The following is a 19306-nucleotide window of genomic DNA, read 5'->3' on the forward strand; positions in this document are numbered from 1 at the left end:
CATGTCACAAACAAGGATGTTAAACAGCTCCGGTTCCAATACTGACCCCTGAGGAACACCACTCATCCCTGGTCTCCACCTGGACATTGAGCTGTTGACCACAACTCTTTGAGCGTGACCATCCAGCCAATTCCTTAACACCGATATAGAAATAGTTTCTTTTTTGTTATTTTACCTTACTTCTGCTAGGTAACATTAATTTCCTTTCTTTCTTTCTGTGGAGCACAAGCACCACAGCAATGAAATTGTTTACAGGGGTGTATGAAATTCCAGAAGTATTGTAGCCACTCTCTTTGTACAGTATTTCATTCACTGGTGCTGCTGCTGTCTGAAAACTGACCTGCATGAAAAGACTGCTGTAGATTTTGTTCCTTCTGTATTTGATCAGTGTGGCCAAGCTACAATCCCTTTACAGTAAAGAATGGGCTTTTTACAATACTTTTTCTGTAGCATACAAACAACAACATTTGCTGATTTCTTTCAGGTTAGCTTTTGGAAAATATCATTAAACAAGGCATAAAAACCAAAGAGAACAGAAATGGTCATAAGCACAGATATAGAAGCAGCTAAACCTACTTCAAACACTTTAATTTATTTTTTTTTTTATCCTGACAGTGAGATTTAAGTGCCCTGGTGTTTCCTATAAGAACTTTTTTAGAATGGTTAGTTTTGACCTGCACATTGTATATGTACCATTAGAATGATGTCATTTTCATGATAGGTATTTGATGATCGTACATTCCTTATTTGATTTTGCCTCTACTAAGACAAACTAGTTTACTTGCAAACAAGTTCTTAGTATGGAAATTATAGCAGCTTCTTATGAGAGTCTGTACATTCATAGGAGAAATGTAGTACAGTATGGTGGCATAAACCTTTTTCTGTGAGTGAAATACTCTTTTTTTTTTTTCAGTAGGACTACTGGTTCTGGTACATTTGAATTTACTCTGCCTTTCTAAATATTCTTCATAGACCCCATTCAAGTAACTCGCAAACCCACAGCCATCCAATGAGCAAATGGAGTGAGCCTGAAACAAGGATCCAGGACCTTGAATGTTTTCATCTCTGATTTAAACTGACTTTCTCAGATACGCTGGGTTGGTCACCAGCATTCTTTTTCACCCACAAAATATTGATATACCTATCTACCAGGAATGTTGAGGATTAATTAGTTAATATTTGTACAGTACTTTGCTGATGTAGTATATAAGCCTTAAGTATTAGTAGAAGTCTCTGTTTCATACAATTCTTTTTCCTTATTTCAGAGTCTTTGGAATAAATTTTTCCAGGATAAAGAGCTTCGAGCAATGATTGAACAAGATGTGACAAGAACGTATGTAGATCTTTAAAGAAATTTCTATATATAAATTTAGATTCTGTGTTTTTATGTGGTATACATTATATTGTGTTTTCTTGACTTGGGTTATTGTAAATGTCAGGATTGTTGAACATGAATGTGTAGAAACATACATTAAGTGTATAAAAATACAGCTTTCTTGGAGTGAAAAATGAGAAAATCGAGTTAGACATTAAACCCTGGAGATTTATTGGTATCATTGAAGAAAAGCTCTTCTAAATTAAGATATTAGGAAATGTATTACTATGTGAAATTTAGAGTAGAATTTTCCATATGAAGCAAAGAGAAGGTAAGAGAAAGGTCTTTTAACTAAATAATGATTACAATAAAAGACTGAGCAGATAACTTTCTTCAATTCTTTAATTCTTAACACTTTATTCAATCAATAATAAAAAAGCAGTTTGTAATTAATAAGGGAAGTGTGACTCATCTAGAGAAGTTAAGCATTTCTGTTTTTATTTATCACTTTTCTAGTGTTCTTTGTGGCGTATGCCTTTTAAAATTTATCCCAGTATTACAGTGATTATGTTTTCATCTTCGTGGCCCTTAGATCATTCCTGTTTAGGAACTTGTTTGAGTTAGAACACTCAGTTCCTGAAAATATTTCAGAGTGGAAACATTAACTGATGTGTAAATCTCATTAAACTCAATTACTGTTTTGCTACCATGTGAAATTTTGCTGTATTGCAAATATTTTTCCTTATACCTTGAAAAAAAGTGGTGATAGTCGTAGATTTTACAAATCCCAAGCTCACATATTTTCATTTACAGGAATAAAGTCATGCAGAAGAAATCATTGCTGTCTGATTTTGGAATACTTCATATGTTTGTCCCTAGACCCATTCTTGAATGCATTTTGCCATGAGATATATAATTAAAACCTGAGTATGCTTTCGTGTGCATTCTCACAGATGGTATTTTTTGTTTGTTAAAGTAAACAGTTCAGGATGTTCTAAGATTAAAATACATACATATCTAAGCTATAATTGGAGAATGAAAAGTTGTATGGAGGTTATGTGGGATATAAGACTATTATTTAAATATATATATATATATATATAAACATACACAAAGTCCAGACTCTCACTCTGGCAAATGGCAGAGTAAGTAATACTAGTATCAATAACAGTGACTAAAGACATTTTAATTTACATATTTATACAAAATAAAGTCTACTTGAAACAATAGCAGTATACATTATCAAAATACAGTATCAAATTAAGTCAAACAATGAAGGAGCAAAATTTATCAAAGTAACATGAATTTATCTGATAAACTACATGCCTTTATACATACACTTGTTGTTTGCCTAATCATAAAACACAGTGTTTGTTTTACATATACATATGTATCTGTTTGTAAACTGTCATTAGTGTAAGAAGCAGGAAGTTCTACATTCCTTGGCTTTGGAATATAAGTACCCTCTCCTTAATGTTGTCCTTTTCATTTCCATTGTTTAAATAAATTCCTGGATTACAATTTAAAAATTTGTCATTAACTTACATTGCTTTTTATTAAAGGTTAAAATAATTGAGTATTATATTCAGTTACGATAATCACTACCTTATGGCTTTTTATATTCCTTGTCGTTGAGTTCAACGTTCCATCGTCCAAGAGCATCAATAAATAGTGCTGTAGAGAGTGATGCTGACTGCACACAGAGTAGCAAACCAGAGTCCCATCTATCAAAGCAGTTAACAATTTGCTCTATAATGTTTTTATTAGAATTCACTGAAGTGTAGCAATAATAGATGAGAAAAGTGGGTAGAAATATGCTTTTTAAATTGGTATTGGTTTAAATTGTTTTAAATTTCAGATTTCTGTTACCTAAAGGGAACTGTGATAAAGTTTGTGTGTTTGTCATATTCATATTCATATCTCACCTAATAACTAGATTTGTAAAACACAGATGCTCAAAACTGCGCTAATCATCCTTTGGAGTTTATGTACCTGAAGAATTCTGAGACAAAAATCCTCTCTTCCTAAAGTAAATATCTAGTATGGATCTGATAAATCATACTGTAGAGAAGTATGTTTTTCTTCAGAAATTATAGAAGACTTCTAGCTCACCTGTGCCTAACTCAACTGTAGTAACCTAAAGTCAGGTGTGAGTAATCCAAGCCATAATGTCTGTATATAATTTTTTCCCCATTACATTATAAGGATTTCCAAGATTTACAAGGAAAGTAGGGAAGGATTTTAAGTTAGTCCTAACTCATTAGTCATCAACATTTCTAATTAATCACCTGACTTATTTTTTGTAGTAGTGTAGAGGTTCAGAATGGATTTTCCTTTAGCTGTCTAGGAACATGTACTTTTGACCTGGAACCAAACACCATCTCTTTCAGTCTCAAGTGAGAAGCTTCTAAAAATGAGGGTGGGAAGGAGGGTAAGGGAAGTTTACTATAATGCAAGTAAAAGATTTACTTTAAATGTAGATAGTTGTGACCAGGTTATGTCTATAATACTGCAATCTATTATTCTAGTAAAAAAAACAGGTGTATGTGAACTAGCACCATAGCAACTCATAATAGGCTTAAGAATGCAATAATTAATTACTGTCATTCAAAAGATGTATGAAGGACCAATGCTGATTTATTTTGTGATGTTTAAGAAGATAAGTGATAAAGAAGAATTTTTTAAAGTGTCCTGCAGAAAGGGAAATCAGCAGATTGACAGATGCAAGAGCATCTAGCTACCAGTTGAATCAAAATACCAGTCTGCTTTCTGGCATCACCTTGTACGTCTAGGGTTGTGAAAGGCTATATTTGATTGCCCTCTTTCTTTTTCCAGTATTTTAAGAAAACAAAATGTTTAGGGGGCATTCCCAGTGAATCAAGTGAATTTCTTTTCTTTTGTAGTATTATTTTTATATATTGGTATACCTAGATGCTGCTTCAGGAGTAACAATCACCATTTAGGACAGTGGAAGCTGTGTGAAGATGAGTAGTGGTGGATGCTGCTGTTTCAAACTCTCCATCTCCTAAACAACAAAAAAACCTGCACACCCATAAAAAAGGTAGTGGAGAAGCCCTTGGGTGCTACATCATTCCTAAGCATATAGAAGAGATGGGAAGAAACAGGAATTAATTGAGTATGAACACAGGAGACAAAATCTAGTGTCTGTGTAAGAGGTGAGACTGCTGGAAGGGAGAGCTAGCTTTATACATCCATTTACTCCTTTTCAAGAAAAAAGTGAGCAATGGCAGTGTGGGGAGGAGTGGGGGGTAGTGGCTAGTATTATCCTCTACCAAACCTTTGCAATTGCACGAGCATCTTCCATTTTTTTTCTGGTTTAGTATTTTTCCCCATTCCAGTTGAGTAACAGGGTTGGGAAATGGCAGGGAACGGAATCTGTTCGTGAAAGAAAAGATGGTCACTCTATGGCTGTGGTCAAGAGCCTAATTTCTGTCTGCTACTAAATTTTTTTCTTAAAGTATTTGTGCATCCTTTTATTTGTTTGCCAGCCTAAGATTTTTCTGTGTCAAAATCTGGCTGCCTCTGGTGTAGGGACCCCTAAGTGGTCTTAAGGAATGCTTTAAAAAATGATAGCAAACTCATGCTGGTCTTTGCTTTCAGAAAGCAGAGGTTTGAATGTGATGTTTGTAGCAGTTATGGTAAAACAGTCTAGCAAAATTCCCATGTCCTTATGCAATCTTTTTCAGAAATGTAATTAAATGTAATACTCTAGTGTTCATGAAAAGTATTCTTACCTTGCCTGATTTGAGGACACTGCATTTCAAAAACACTGCTTTAATCCTAAAATGACATTCTCCGTAAAAATCCATCCTGAACTGATAGTTCCCTCATGATCTCTTGTATTTACATTTACTATAATTAATACTTCAGCCAGCTTATTCCTGAGTTCATTATTATCCTTTCTGTCACAATCTCTGGTACTACTAGATCCTCACAGATATCTCTGTGTATTTTTGAGTTTTCTTTGTTGATTTTCTCTTCCTAAACTTCATAGGGCAGGCCTGAATAACAGTCCTTCAGAAATAATCTCTTCAAAGCCCTAAATTATGTCGATTACCATCTGCTGTAATGCACTTTTGGTCTCAGCTGTGTCTGTCCTTTACAGTAATATGATTAGTACGAGTGCATATGAGTGTCCAAATGTTGGTCTACTGTTACCCCCTCAAGGTGCCAGGAGAACGTTCCACCCCTCATCCCAATACCTTTCTCAGGACTTCAGCATTGCTGCATTTAAGCCACAGTGTCTTTGCCTTGGCTCTTGGTCCAGATCCTTCATCCCAGGATTTCAAAGCACCTTTCTAGCCTTAATTAGTTATGTTTCTGTGCTTACCTGTCATCACCTCTGTGAGGTGACCATAGTAATAATTAACACCAATAGTTTTATCTTAATTAATTTATTATAATTCCATATATTGTTTCTCCAACAGCCTTAATATAACTGGTCTAAAGTTTAGCATTGAAACTCAAACTTGGAAAGCAAGGAAAACAAAACCAAAACTTGCCTGTAATCTGTGTGTTTCATTTTAAACCTGACAATACTATAGCCTTTATTTCAGCAATCTAGCCTGAGGCCTACTCTTGTCTTTTTAAGTATTCTTTGTTTTTCTTTGTCCAACTTTACCTTTTCCTTTCTTTTTGGTATTATACCTTTCCAGGTTTGTTGTTGGTTGGTTGTGTTGCTGTTGTCTTAATTTGTTACTGCTCCATATAGCTGGATGTGGATTGGGCTGCTTGCTTTATGAAATGTTTTTTGCCCTATAGTTAATACTTCAGTAAGCATGAAAACACTTTTGTTTTGTGCACTTATTTGTTAAAGTGCATCCTGCATAACCACTGTATTTCCTACTTCCAACACTCAAGGAGCAGAAGGCACAAGTGAGAATTTCTTCAGAATAGTTGTAGATTGTAAATATTTACATTTTCCTGAATTATACACAGGTAACAGGATTTTCTCAGAAGCTTTTTTTCCCTTATTCTCACACTAGTTCCACTTCATTCAATTTCACTTAAAGGTTATTTGCCCTACCAGAGTATCAAATGATTTCATAATTTTAAGGTTTGTTTGAGACAGCTACTAAAAACAATGAAATGCCTAATTATGGTGCATCACAAAAGATGCTAGTAAGGTATATCGGAGCTTGCTTAGAGCTCAAGAAAATTAGGATACTGGGGTTTGTCAGTTGTGAGATATTTTAATAATCTTGTCATTAAAATGCTAATCATTTTTCAAATGTTCATGAAATATTGAACACTTGTGTATATGCTGCTTCTGATGTACTCTTCTTTCTTCCATTTTATTCCAGTTTAGAACTGGTAATTTTACAAACTTCTCTAACATATTTTAGCTCTTCTACTCTTCCTTTGCCCAACTTTCATCTTGAGAATAACAAAGAGCAGGGCTAAGCACTGTTTGTGAAACTGCAGGGCACACTGATGATCCAGTTACAGCTGCCAACCTAACACAGATTTAAAAAATGGGAGCGTGTCATACAAAGTATGTTTCTATCTATAAAGATTTGATCTTTGGGGCTTATTTTTCCAGTACCTGAATTGAATTAATCAACAGATAACTGTTTGCAACAGTTATAGTTTTAACTGACTTGCGTTTTTTAGGGGAGAAGAAGTGCCTGATTGGTGGTTTTGATCACACTCCTTTTCCAAGTGTTCCTAGCAAGTTTTAGATTCATTGGCCAAGGACTGACAATCAGGGGAGCACAATCACGGAGTTAGTTACTGTTGGGATGCTGTGGCACTCAGGACCAGAACAGTCTTCTGAACTCCTGAGTTTGACTGTAAGAGTCTGTGCGCAGGAGGGAGAGGGTAGATCTCTGCTTCAGACGTTGCCTCTTATTCTGTCACCTTTCACTCTGCTTCAATTCAACTTGTTTCCATGACATGGAGGAGGAAAGGGGTGTGATCCTTAAGGTGGCTGGGAACATACTCATATGGTAGATAATTTTATTTGGATTAAATTCTCCAAGTCATTCATTTTCAGTGGATTGGCTGTGTGTAAGAAGTTGATGATTAACAGCATCTGCCATTGTATTTCATTCTTGCAGGTCTCTAGTTTTCACAGTGTTAAAAGAAATTAATTAATTAAATACAACTGGTGATATCATCATATCTAAGTGGTGGACTGATGTATATTAAAGAACATGGTTCAGAATTTTGGTGGCAAAATAAAATAACAAGTCTTTAGAAGTATTCTTACTCTAGCAGCACCCACAATGCACAGAGCAGTGGGAAAGCAGACAAAGGAGGTGCTCCCTTACCTGAAACAGTTTCTAGAACACCAGCAACTGAGATTCTGCAGGCTGTATTGTTTACTTTCGCTGTATTTCTTCATTTTCAGCTTTCCTGAAATGCAGTATTTCCAGCAAGAGAATGTGAGGAAAATTCTTACAGATGTTCTCTTCTGCTACGCAAGAGAAAATGAGCAGTTGCTTTATAAACAGGTAATGAAAATACCGTACAGGTGGCACTCATTGACTCAACATCTTCTCTACGGTTTGACAATAATGTAGTTCTGTCGTATCTGAAGCTGTATCATAATGCTAAAGTAATAAAAGAGGTGCTTGTCAGCTGGATAGTAAGAAAAGTAAGCTTATTGAATAACATATGCATTTTTCTCATAAGACAGTCCTTCAGATTGTTTTCTTTAAGGTTGCTAGGTTGTCTAACTTCAAGTTTCTTAATAGACAATGTCTCTTTCTTCAGTGATGGTTAACAAAGAAAAAGAAAGGTTTTCTGTTCTTAGGTAAAGAAAGTATGCAGCAGGATTTAAAATTATACTGAATAAACAAAAAGCATAAATAGTGACTTCTGAAATTTAGGCCAAGTTACTATTTTAAGTCTTAAGTAATATCTTAAGTTCTTCTTCAAATTGCAAAAGCCATGCAGTACATTAGCAAGTAGATCCTTCATCTAACCCTGTGGCATCCAAATACAATGCAGGTGACAAACACCTCTTAACTGAAGGTTAAGGGTGCTACAAATACCACTTTTACAGTGTTACCTGCTCAAACCATTTTTGATAGAATGGTAAAGAAAGCCTTAAAGATGCACTAACTATGCATCCATATGGGATGCAGACTAAATCTAACATTGGTTCTGAAGGTTTTGAAGTGGCTATAAGCTAGACACTAAATTAATGTAGCAAGACTGATACATGGAGTTATTGACATATTTGTCTATACAATATTGTATATATTGTTTCTCCAGGCTATTAACTATAGGTTGAGTAGGGACTGACAGACTAAGGCATACTGTGTGCATGGACAAGGGATAAACTGTAGAGCAGCAAACGTCACATGGACAAAAAAAAAATCATTAAAAAAATACAGAGATTCAGTAAATATGAAGATTTTTAAAAGATGCTGCATGCTTTCAAGCGCGATCTGTGACCACCATGTCCTTAAGCCAGGAAATTAGTGGCGTTTCATGAAAAGACCAACACATATGAGTTGAAGGAACAGTTACTTCTGAAGAACTGTCTTACAGATTATACCAAAAATCAAATATATAGTTATCAAAGATAGCAAATCTCCATCAGCTGGTTATTTCTCATGTTTGACAAACTATGAGCAGGGAATAGTCTTGCATGTTAAAAAGAAAAAATGAGATTTGTGAGCTGTATTTTGAAGGGCACTTCTAAAGAAAACACTTCAGCAGTATTCACCCTCCCCTTTCTACTGAATATAGGCCAGAGTACTGATGATGGGAAAATGGAAGAACACATTCCAGCTAATTTAGTCTATCATTTACTGAACAAGAAGCATTATTTTATTCTTTGATATGACTTAAAAGGACTTAATTACCCTCTGCTTGTATTTAAAATCCTCTTGATTCCTTACCAAGAAATAATACCTTTCTACATAAGGATGGAATATTCAGCCAGATCAAATTTTAAAAAAAAAGCCCTGAGTTTCATCACAAGCTGTTAAAGCTATTATTTTCTACTAGGTGACACCCCGTTTAACATAGACCATATTGTTAATAGTTATGGGATTTTATTGAATTAATGAGACTGTTATCATGTAGTAGAATGTCTTGCTGAGTTAATTGAAACTGCAGAGATTATATAAATGGTATTAATGAACTTTGACTGCCTGATGCCTCAGCTTTAATAAAGACTGCTTGGTGGGCTAAATGAACATAGGCAGATAAAAGAACAGGTTCAATTTTGTGAGCCTACAGGCTGTTGACAAAGAAAACTTCTCTACCTCTGTTTTCAACTGGTGTTGCATCAGTGGTGCAGTAATTTCAGGATGGGGTTGCCACAGGACTAAAAGGACAGATGAAGAGCAGAATTTTTTTTTAAAATGGATCTTTGAAAAAGAAAACCTGTTGGTTTAACCTCTCCAAAGTGTGTTCAGTGTATCACCCAAGTCTGGAGATGCTATGTCAACTCCACAAAACAGCAAGCTATTGTGGGTTTCCTCTCTTTTTGTGAACATGTGTCGCCTTTATTAGGAGCTTTTATTTTTTCTTACTTCATTTTAAAATGACGGGTTTGTTTGGGTTTTGGTTTTTTGTTGGTTGTTTTATTTGCTTGTTCATTTTAATTTAGAGCTTCTGTTAGCTTATTAGTAACAATCTTGGTTTTTTGCCTCCATGTCCCTCTCTTTTTAGATAACGTTCCTTTCATGTCCATCAGTACACTTCTCTGAATTAGCTAATAGGAAGCAGAGTTTGTGCTGGTGACAGGATATGGCTTTTTCCCTCTTTTAGCAATACCTGTGTTGCAGTCAGTCTTCTTGGCCTACTATTTTTATTGGTTCTGTTTTTACCATTGACTCAAGTCCCCCTTCCCATAATAATTTCCACTACATCAAAGCTGAGCATATTTTCTTGAAATTAATGAAGGTTACCATTATCTCCAAGCTGCTCTCTGCAGTGACCTTGAATACAAAGGCCAAATTAACATGTTTGTCTTCGTATTCAGTATCCATCATGGGACTGGTCCTGTTGTTCTCTGTGAGGATTCCTCCATTTCATTTTGATGACCACATACAACAGCTACATTTGCTATAACAATTATAACACTTGGCCAATAAATGAAAACTTATACTTCTGTCTGTCAACATCTGTACAGGACCCAATGTTTCTCTTTCAAAATATTTGGAAAGAGTTCTAGTTCCTTGACAATTCGCATCCTTAGAAATGTAAATCAAGTGTGTCTGAAGTTTGCAACATTTTTTTGAAGCTATTACATAGCATCAGCATATAGTCTTACAAGAAGCAATCAATAATGTTTGTTTAATATGCATATATGCATGAAAGTTGTCTTTGTAGTTAGGTTTGTGGGGTTTTGACCAGCGTGAAGTAACATTTTATGTGATAAAGAAAAAGATACTTCTGTCCCCAGTCAAATGGAATAGAATCTTGTGAAGCTGTATTACAGATTTTAAAAACAGAATCCTCACTGGGATCGTTGAATTTTTAAATAGCAACTGTAAATATAAAATCTAAAGAGAATAGTATATTGTACTTAAGAATATGTAAAAATCACTCTTAGCATTCTTTGTAAGTGGTGCCAAAATTCTGGCCCTAGTTACACTGAAAAGAAGTAGTGACAATTAAGCTAAATCACTAGGCTAACTATTGTTCACTCAAGATTTGATTGCCCTTAGAGAAGACGATATAATTTTGAAATGCATTGATTCACTTTTCATTGTAGAAATGCTATACTTCTGGTTTCCTATCTAAACCATAGTCTGTGTTATGAAATCAATATTTTGTTGTAGCTGGGAAGTGTCATAAAATTATCTGAGCTCTGTCAACTTATTTATTAACACTGAAGAGTTTTAGTAAACTGCAGCACTGAAAAAATATGTGTATGCATATTACACTGGTGGCTTTTCTTGCCAAGCTAAAAATCTCTAAACATTTGAAGTACTCTTGTAACTGAAAGATCAGAGATATCTTTTTGAAATCCTGATATTCCATCATCCGTTTGCTTTGTTTTTGTTGTATGTGGGCAGCCACATTATGATTCTACTTTATTATAAATTTGATATATTATTATGTTGGAAGAATGCATTATGTGCTTTTATCTTCTATAACTAATTCTTATTTTATGTCCTCTTTCTTTTTCTTCAGCTTGTATGTTTACAGCTTAGGTGGTAGTTTTATTAGATAGTCAAGTTTTTGGCATTTCCATTTCTCTTATTTCATGTTAGTATATCAGGGCGAATAAAAGATTAGACATGGAGCTGTTAATTAACTGAGGGCTGTATGTATGAAAAGTACAGCCTAGGTTCTCTACAGTTTATTTAAATATTTTTGCCACTTGCATCTATTGTCAAATCCTGGACCTATCTCCTTATCTCTCCTATTATTTTCTCTCTTGGTATGACCATAAGACTGTCAGATAGCTAAAGCTGTCAATTTGTAATCTAACCCATATTGTGTTTGGGAATTTTACATCAGCTCCTGAAATCAAGGGGCTACATTTGATTTAATTTTTTTTTCCTAACTGAGTTTATATTTAGCCTTCATCTTTCAAAGTAGTCCCTAAGGGTTCAGAAATAGGAACAGAAAGAAAAACTCCAGTCTTCAGTAGTTTTGCTGTCTCTAGATCTGCCCAATCAACTGGCTGCTGCTTCTGTATCCCTTCAGTTGAGGCTGTAACAGTCATCTCAGTCCTGAAGAAATTAAAATTAAATTTTAGTCGATAGCACACAGAGAAATTTCTAAATGTCCTCTTTTTTTTATCTTCAACACTGCCAGGTATTGGAATTTCCTCTTACGAACAGATAAAATTCACTAACATGCCTCCAAGCATACTCAAAACAGATAATGATCTTGAGGGGGCTTCCACATCTACCTCTCTGCTCCATTTGAACCACTTAAGGAAAATCCCCATTATTTCCAACAAAAATTAAAGGTTTTTAGTAGTTAGTGGACCTGTTTGATACATATGAAGCTGATAAGCTGACTCCCTGGTATCGAATACTCCTCAAATGCTACATGGAATACCAAGTGTTGTGCCAGCAAAGCAGCAGGGTAGCTGCACAAGTGTGTGACTGTCATTGCTCATGTCTGTCCATCACTGAAAGGGCTGGAAAATCAAGTGGACAGGCTTCCTAGCTTGGAAACACAAGCACAAGAGTAGAACAGCTCCTGTCTGGGGACCCATCATCTGACTTCTGCCAGCTGCCTCGGCTGCCTGTGAGCTTGATGGGCCAGCCCCAGTGCCCTTTCTGCCAGCGGATAGACAAGATGGTCTTCCTGGCACCCCCGTCTGCCCAGAGCATGCACCTGGAGCTGGGACTGAGCCTCCACTTGGGGCAGCAGTCGCACTGTTGAACTGAAGCACTGCTGGCAGCCCATGCTTCATCCCACAGCTGATACAAGGACTCCACCCGGGTAGCCTAGGCACCTGGCACCAAGTCCCAGGTGTAGTTGGGGGTTTGGGGCTGAGATCAGGAGTTCCATCCCCTTGAAGTGATCCCTGTATCCAACAGCAGCCAGACAGGTCTCAAGCCTTCATCTCGCATCCCTTCCATCACTGAAGGGCTCACTTTTTCATGGCTGACCCCCACCCCAGCCTGTAGCTTGCGTAGTTACTACTTGCCATCTTAGTCCACCACAGGGAGCCCAATTTCCCCTCGCATAACCAAATTCCCCAGTTATGATACCCCAAATCCTCCTTTTCCCTGATCTATTCCGAGCGAAAGGGCTGAACATCTGCTGAAGATGAAGTTCCATTCTGCATGCTGTAGTTTTACCTGGCAGTGCCTTGCCCCTTGCCAACAGGATTGCTCTTTTCCTGAAGCGGTTGCTTCTGATAACAAATTGACAAGCCCCAGGTGAATCAAGGCAAATCAAGACTCCTGTTCTGTTGCTGGTGAGCTCTGGCTACAAGCATCGGTGGCTGGCCTGGGTGGCCCAGCCCTGCTGCTAATTCTGGGCTAAGTCCTCAACTGTCCACCAATTTTTTCTCTTCCCATCCTGCATGTTTCTCTATTTTTCTTTATCTTAATATAGTTTGTATATATAAGTAGTAGTTTGTAATGGAACAGTACCAGGTCTCCTATGCATTGTGTTATAATGACTTTATTTTGAATATTGACATAATGGCTTTCGAAAAAAAAAAGGAATACCAAAAAAACACCCTATTTCTTTTGTCTGTAGGAACGTAAGTTTCATTTTCTCATTTCTCAGATAGCTCCCCTTGTCTCCTCTAAAGGCTACTGCTATGCTGGTTTTGGAACATTATCAAATAAAAAATAATAGTAAATTTTGCAATTTGTCCCTATTGCAGATCTTTGTACTGTGGATCATGATTGTAATTATCATAAATAAAATTCATATTTATGAACACAGATCTTGGAGTAAACTGCCAGGTGCAGGGTTAACTACCATTGCCAATTTGTTGTCTGTTTTGTTAGAAAAAGGAAGAATAACTTGTTTCTATATGTTATAGAAGAATAAACATTTGGATTTAATCAGAATTTCAGATAAAAGCCATTGATTATGAAACTGTTCTGTTAAGAATATAAATGTTCCTGCTTTTATTTAGTCTGCACCTATTACTGCTGGCTGCCTGTTGCTATGTATTATGAACTATTGTATGACTGGAAAACCTTACTCTGCTTTTGCTTCTTTTATGTTTAGGGTATGCATGAACTTTTAGCTCCCATTGTCTTTATCCTGCATTGTGACCACCAGGCTTTTTCACATGCCAGTGAAGCTGCACAACCAAGGCAAGCATTGTGTTTTATTGGTATATTATTAAAAATCCACCATCTTAAAAAAATTAATGAAGTTGGCTAGGTTAGAACTTATAAATGAGCGTTACTTAATTCTTTGTTTATAATTGATAAATTGATATCAGAAATGGTTGTGTCCTTATGCTGTTATGGGAATGTCCTTATATCATCTTCCCTACCACAGCTTCTGAAAGGGGATTAGAAGGGCAGACGTTGGCCACTTTACAGGTATTAGCTGGTGAAAAAAGGCAAGACAATAAACCCAAAGGAAAACTGTAATCAGATAGCTTACATACCTACTCTTGCACCTCATTCTTGTTGCCAGAAATGGTTTAGGTTTTGTCATTGCAGAGAGGAGGCAGATTAGAGAATTACAGTCATTGAACAGCCACATTACCAACTCTCTTTCCTCATCTCTTAAAAGAGAAAAAACAATCAGCGCAGACAAATTGTTGTGATTGGTGTTTCTTTCATTACCTGCAATGTCGCGGCTGCAATATCCGACTATCTTTTGACTTGGTAGTAATATTAGGTTTAGCTATTGATTCTCCATTTCACTCACACTGTCTGTGTGTGTGCATGTAGTCACATACATATGTATAAAATATTACATCCCACATGACTGTCTGTCAGCCAAATTCAGATGCTTTTTTTCTTGCCCTATATGTAAAGCTTTTTTGGGGGGGGAGGGAGGAAATGAAATAGTAGCCTTCTTGTATAACTTACAATATTTAGGTCATTTGATTTGTCTTTTAATGCTCTCTTTTAGAGTCCAGCAGTGAATAAGACAATTTCATTATATGTACTGTATAATATAACCTCTGTTAGCACTCCTCAGTGTTGATTGTCCAAAGGCAGTTAAGCATAAGGATGGAGATGATTTACAAGTGTGTGTTTTTATTCAATGTCAGTCCTTAGATATCCTGAAATTACCTAGAAGACGCTCTTCAGTGCTAAGTAACTTAAAATAACCATGTGTTATGCACAGCATTCTGTTCCATCCCCGCTGAAAAAGTAGAGCTAAGCAGCAAAGTAGATGGAAGAGAGGTGCTGTCACTGATTAATTGCTGTTAAAGTACAATAAAAATACAGACTATTAAAACAAAATAAATTAATGTTTTGATACTGTGTATTTGACCAGTAACCATTTTTTTTTGTTTGGGACAAACAGTGATAGATTGTGCAGCAATCCATTATTCTAGATCAAGCATATTCAAATAATACATTGTGACATTCAGTAATTTGTTATTTGGAATAATTAGATGGTTACTTCATTGTAGTGCAGACAAGGCAGCTAATTTGGTTTTGATCTTTATAAAAAGGAAAGACTTCATTTGTTCAATGGAGTTGCTCTTTTTAATTAAAAAGGCTAGTTTTCTCATTTGCACTTTATATGAAAGTTGGCTTATAAATACATAATAGTACATGCAGAACGCTGACCAAGAATAAACATTCACATTTGGATTGTTCACTGTTGCTTTTTTCAGTGAGGAAATGAAAGTTCTTTTGAATCCTGAATATCTGGAACATGATGCCTAGTAAGTTTTAACAACTTCCTTTACATTTAATTTGCTTTTATTTGTAATACATTATTTAACACCAAGTTTCTGGGTTTTTCCCCTTCAGTGCAATGTTCACACGTCTTATGAAAACTGCAGAACATTGGTTTTCAACTTTTGAACATGACAGTCAGAAGGTAAATATTGCTCTAAAGTGTTGTGCAAACACAGATTCTCCTATGTATGAGTGATGTTCTTGTGCAGCATTCAAAAGGTCAGTCATAGGCACATCTGTGTGCCCAAACCTGTGTAAATGTCATGGTAAATAAATACATACAAGCAGTGTTTAACGTATTGAGACTTACATTGTTTTAAACTGTTTACAATATAAACAATTTGCTGTGAAAGCAAAACTTTGGTCATAGATTGTCTGTCCATCACAGCTCAGGATGTGTATTTCTCTGATTTCATCATTACATTTCCTTCCTTTTTTATCTTCTTAACCTCAGGTATTCAAACAGGGGGACTGTCTGTGCCTCCTTAGATCTCCTGTGTAGCTATACAGATGCCACTGTATTTAGTATGTTCATTCTTTGCAGGCACCATCTAGGGAGCATCTAGGCCTTGCCTGTAGGCATTTGTCATGCATGGCATGAAGGATAGTTCCCTCTGTCCATTTTGCCTCAGGCAATTGCTCAAGATTTCCTTTGAATGCTTTTTTGCCGTCTCTTTCCCTGTTTACATAGCTCTTTTTTTAATTCTGAAAAATGATTTGTGTGATGGATTGTATGTAGAAGGCTCTAGCAAAACATAGTTGTATTACAGGCATTGCCAAGACTTTCAGTGTATCATATCCTGAGTTGTCCTCCAAACTTAGTTCCAGCTTGATTCACTTCAGCATTTTTCACATAGACCATGGGGAATCTAGAGTTAACAAAATATTAGTCCAAGACTCACATAAAAGCTTCTCTTCAAATGTTTAAAGGTATCTGCGCCTATATTTTATTAGACATGAAGCATCGATATCTTGACCTAAGATACCTACTGTTGTAAATTACTATTTGGAATTGGATTTTTACATAATTCTCAATAACTAAGGATAAAGCATATGAGATACAAATTTTATGAACTTATTACACAGTCACTTTTATTCCAACAACAAAACTGTGAGACATGTTTCTCTGAGCATGGCTTTTAAGAATTCATTGTATCCAAATGTATTTGTTCCAATTTCTGTGACGAAGGTGGTAAAGTCTGAGGCTGAATTTTATTCTGGGAAATAACTAGGTCTGCTTACAGTTTTATCGTGCTTGGGTAGAAGGTGAAAGTTTACATTGCCCTTTCCAGTCCTTTCATGGCATAAAAAATTAACAATGCAAAGCGCATGGATTAATATCTAGCTGTTTGTTCTTGTTCTTTGCAAACATGTATAATCTTTAATAATCCTTTCTTGTACGTATGCCTTTTACAATCATGACTTTGAGGGTTGGCTACATAATAAAGTCTGAATCTTCACAAAGGCAGCAATGAAAGTTTGTGCTCTGAGAGACATGTTACATTTTATAGCCTCTAACAGTTGGTTCCATTATTCCCAATTGCCATTAGAGGAGCTTCTCCAGCTACTCCATTCCCTAGTGGTTAATGAGAGAAATCTGTCCACGGTTTATACTTGTACTATGTCCTAGCCTCTCTGTACTGCTGTAGCATTTGTTTCCTAAATGCATGAATGTATAAATTGTATTAGTATCGACTGCCAGCCATTCCAGTTCGTGTTGTGGTAGGTAAAGTTTTGTGGCAGGATTTGGTTCCTAATACTTGATCTGGATTTTTCAGCTGCATTTCACTGATATCCATATTATACTGTTCTTAGAGGTGAACCTGATGCTCTCCTGTAAATAGCACATCTCTGACCTGTCCCTCTTTTCATCTTTTTATTGTGAACCGCATCCCTTTGGGACTCATCATTTATATTTCGTGTTAGCAGTACATGACTAAACCCATACACTCAAATGACTTATTAATAGAAGCCCACAAAAAGAAAGTGAGTGTTTTGTCTCATGTGGCAACTTAATATATGGTGAATATGGGCAGGGGCACAGTGTCATCTTGTCCACTTGGCTTCTGTGCTTTAGGCACAGGCACTGTGAGTAATTTCTAATTAAGCATTTTGGCGGTTTGGTTGTATTAGTCGATTTGAGCATCTTTCTGTTCAGGCAGTTTCTTTCACACTAGCTGACGTGATTTTTTTGGAGCGATTTCAACAGACTAAATGTGGTGTCATTTTCTCAACCAAATTGCATGACAGGAGACAACAGGCGTATCATGTGCACTGTAGTCATCCACGGGGCTTCTTGGTGGAGTGCACCAAACCAGGAGGCATGGATAGTCAAGGCACTGATTATTGATTGCAACTGCTGTCCCCACAGATTCTGTCATGCTTTGAAGATTTCTGTTAATAGGGCTAATTTCTGAGATGCCGATGAACTGTATTTTGATGGATACCATTTACTTATCTCATGTTTTTAAAAATTGTAAGACAGCATGTATTACTTGATGCACTTGGCCATGTTGATAGTCAGTCAGTCTGACAGTCAGCAATGTGTCAGTGCTACATTATGCCAAGGTGTACAAATGCTGCAGGTGACAAATAACTCCAGTTTTGGCACTGCTCCGTAATAGGAAGCTTGCATTGGTTTTGATATTCAGAACCTTTTGACACTTGAGCCAGTGTTTAAGGGTCTGTCTTCTAACTTTGTAAAGATGGCTTTAAGCCCACTCTGTAAAGATAACTCTGGGTAACTAGCTAGTCTTCTCATATTACAAGTTTGACTAAGTAGAAAGATTCTAATATTGAGATTTCCATATGAAAATGTATGCTTATAATGAAGAAAAGCTTAAAAATACAGATCTTTTGAGTCATCAGAGTGATTGCAGTGGTATCAAGCTGAAGTTAAACTCAATTTGTATAAACCAGAATAAAGGCTGTACCTCAGATATGTGCCAACTGATGGAACATGCACAGTCTATGAATACGTGCAGTTACAGACTTCTGTGATTAGTTTCAAAGATAAATTAATAAGTTTATGCAAAAAATTACTACAGGCTGGCATGTAACATTAAGGCAATATGTTTTTCTGTATAGATTGGAAGGAGATTAGTGGATACCCTTTTTCAATATTTTGCATTCTAGCATGTTACTAACATGTTACTAACATGAAATAAGCCTGAAACAACAATTAAAAATAGCCATACAATGGAGAAACAAAAATCAGGGTAAAAAGAAGGCTGCCCAAATGGCTAATAAAGAAGTTAATAGAATAGTTACAAAAGGAGGTAGGAGAAATATAATATCCTTTCCCAACATACGTGCAGCTCTGAAAAGCTTCAGTATTTAAGTAAGTAGCAATATTTCCTATTAGTCCCTAAGATGCTAGATGTTTTATTTTACATTTCTGACTGGGGGAACAGAAAAGATTTTGAACGAAAGGATGCCATTTCAGTGAGCTTAATTTGACAGTCTGAGGGAGCTTTTGTCAAGTGATTTGCTAGGGCATGTTAAATGAATATGTCTTGGTACCACAACAGCATGGCAAAACACCACCCTGTAACAGACAGATCAGTCCCTTTGCTGCAGTTGCTGTAGCAAAGCAACAATTAAGCAGATTTTAAGATACAATTTACAATTAATCAGATCTTTAAACAGAAACATTTGACTTTAAATCGCTGCTCAGCACCATACAATATTTTCTGCAATG

The 19306-nt window shown here is 36.2% G+C and overlaps 1 protein-coding gene across 13 annotated transcripts in view; it reads left to right on the forward strand.

Annotated features, from left to right (window-relative positions):
- Positions 1-19306, forward strand: part of TBC1D5 (TBC1 domain family member 5) — a 315400-nt gene that overhangs the window by 175904 nt on the left and 120190 nt on the right. For all 13 annotated transcript variants that reach the window (XM_082046566.1, XM_082046568.1, XM_082046562.1 and 10 more), the window contains 5 exons: positions 1266-1333; positions 7689-7791; positions 13958-14046; positions 15540-15590; positions 15679-15748. In XM_082046566.1, coding sequence (XP_081902692.1) covers positions 1266-1333; positions 7689-7791; positions 13958-14046; positions 15540-15590; positions 15679-15748 — 381 coding nt within the window. The remainder of the gene's footprint in view (positions 1-1265; positions 1334-7688; positions 7792-13957; positions 14047-15539; positions 15591-15678; positions 15749-19306) is intronic.

This window comes from Streptopelia decaocto (genome assembly GCF_964273445.1).
Source record: "Streptopelia decaocto genome assembly, chromosome: 2".
Taxonomy (NCBI): Eukaryota; Metazoa; Chordata; class Aves; order Columbiformes; family Columbidae; genus Streptopelia; species Streptopelia decaocto.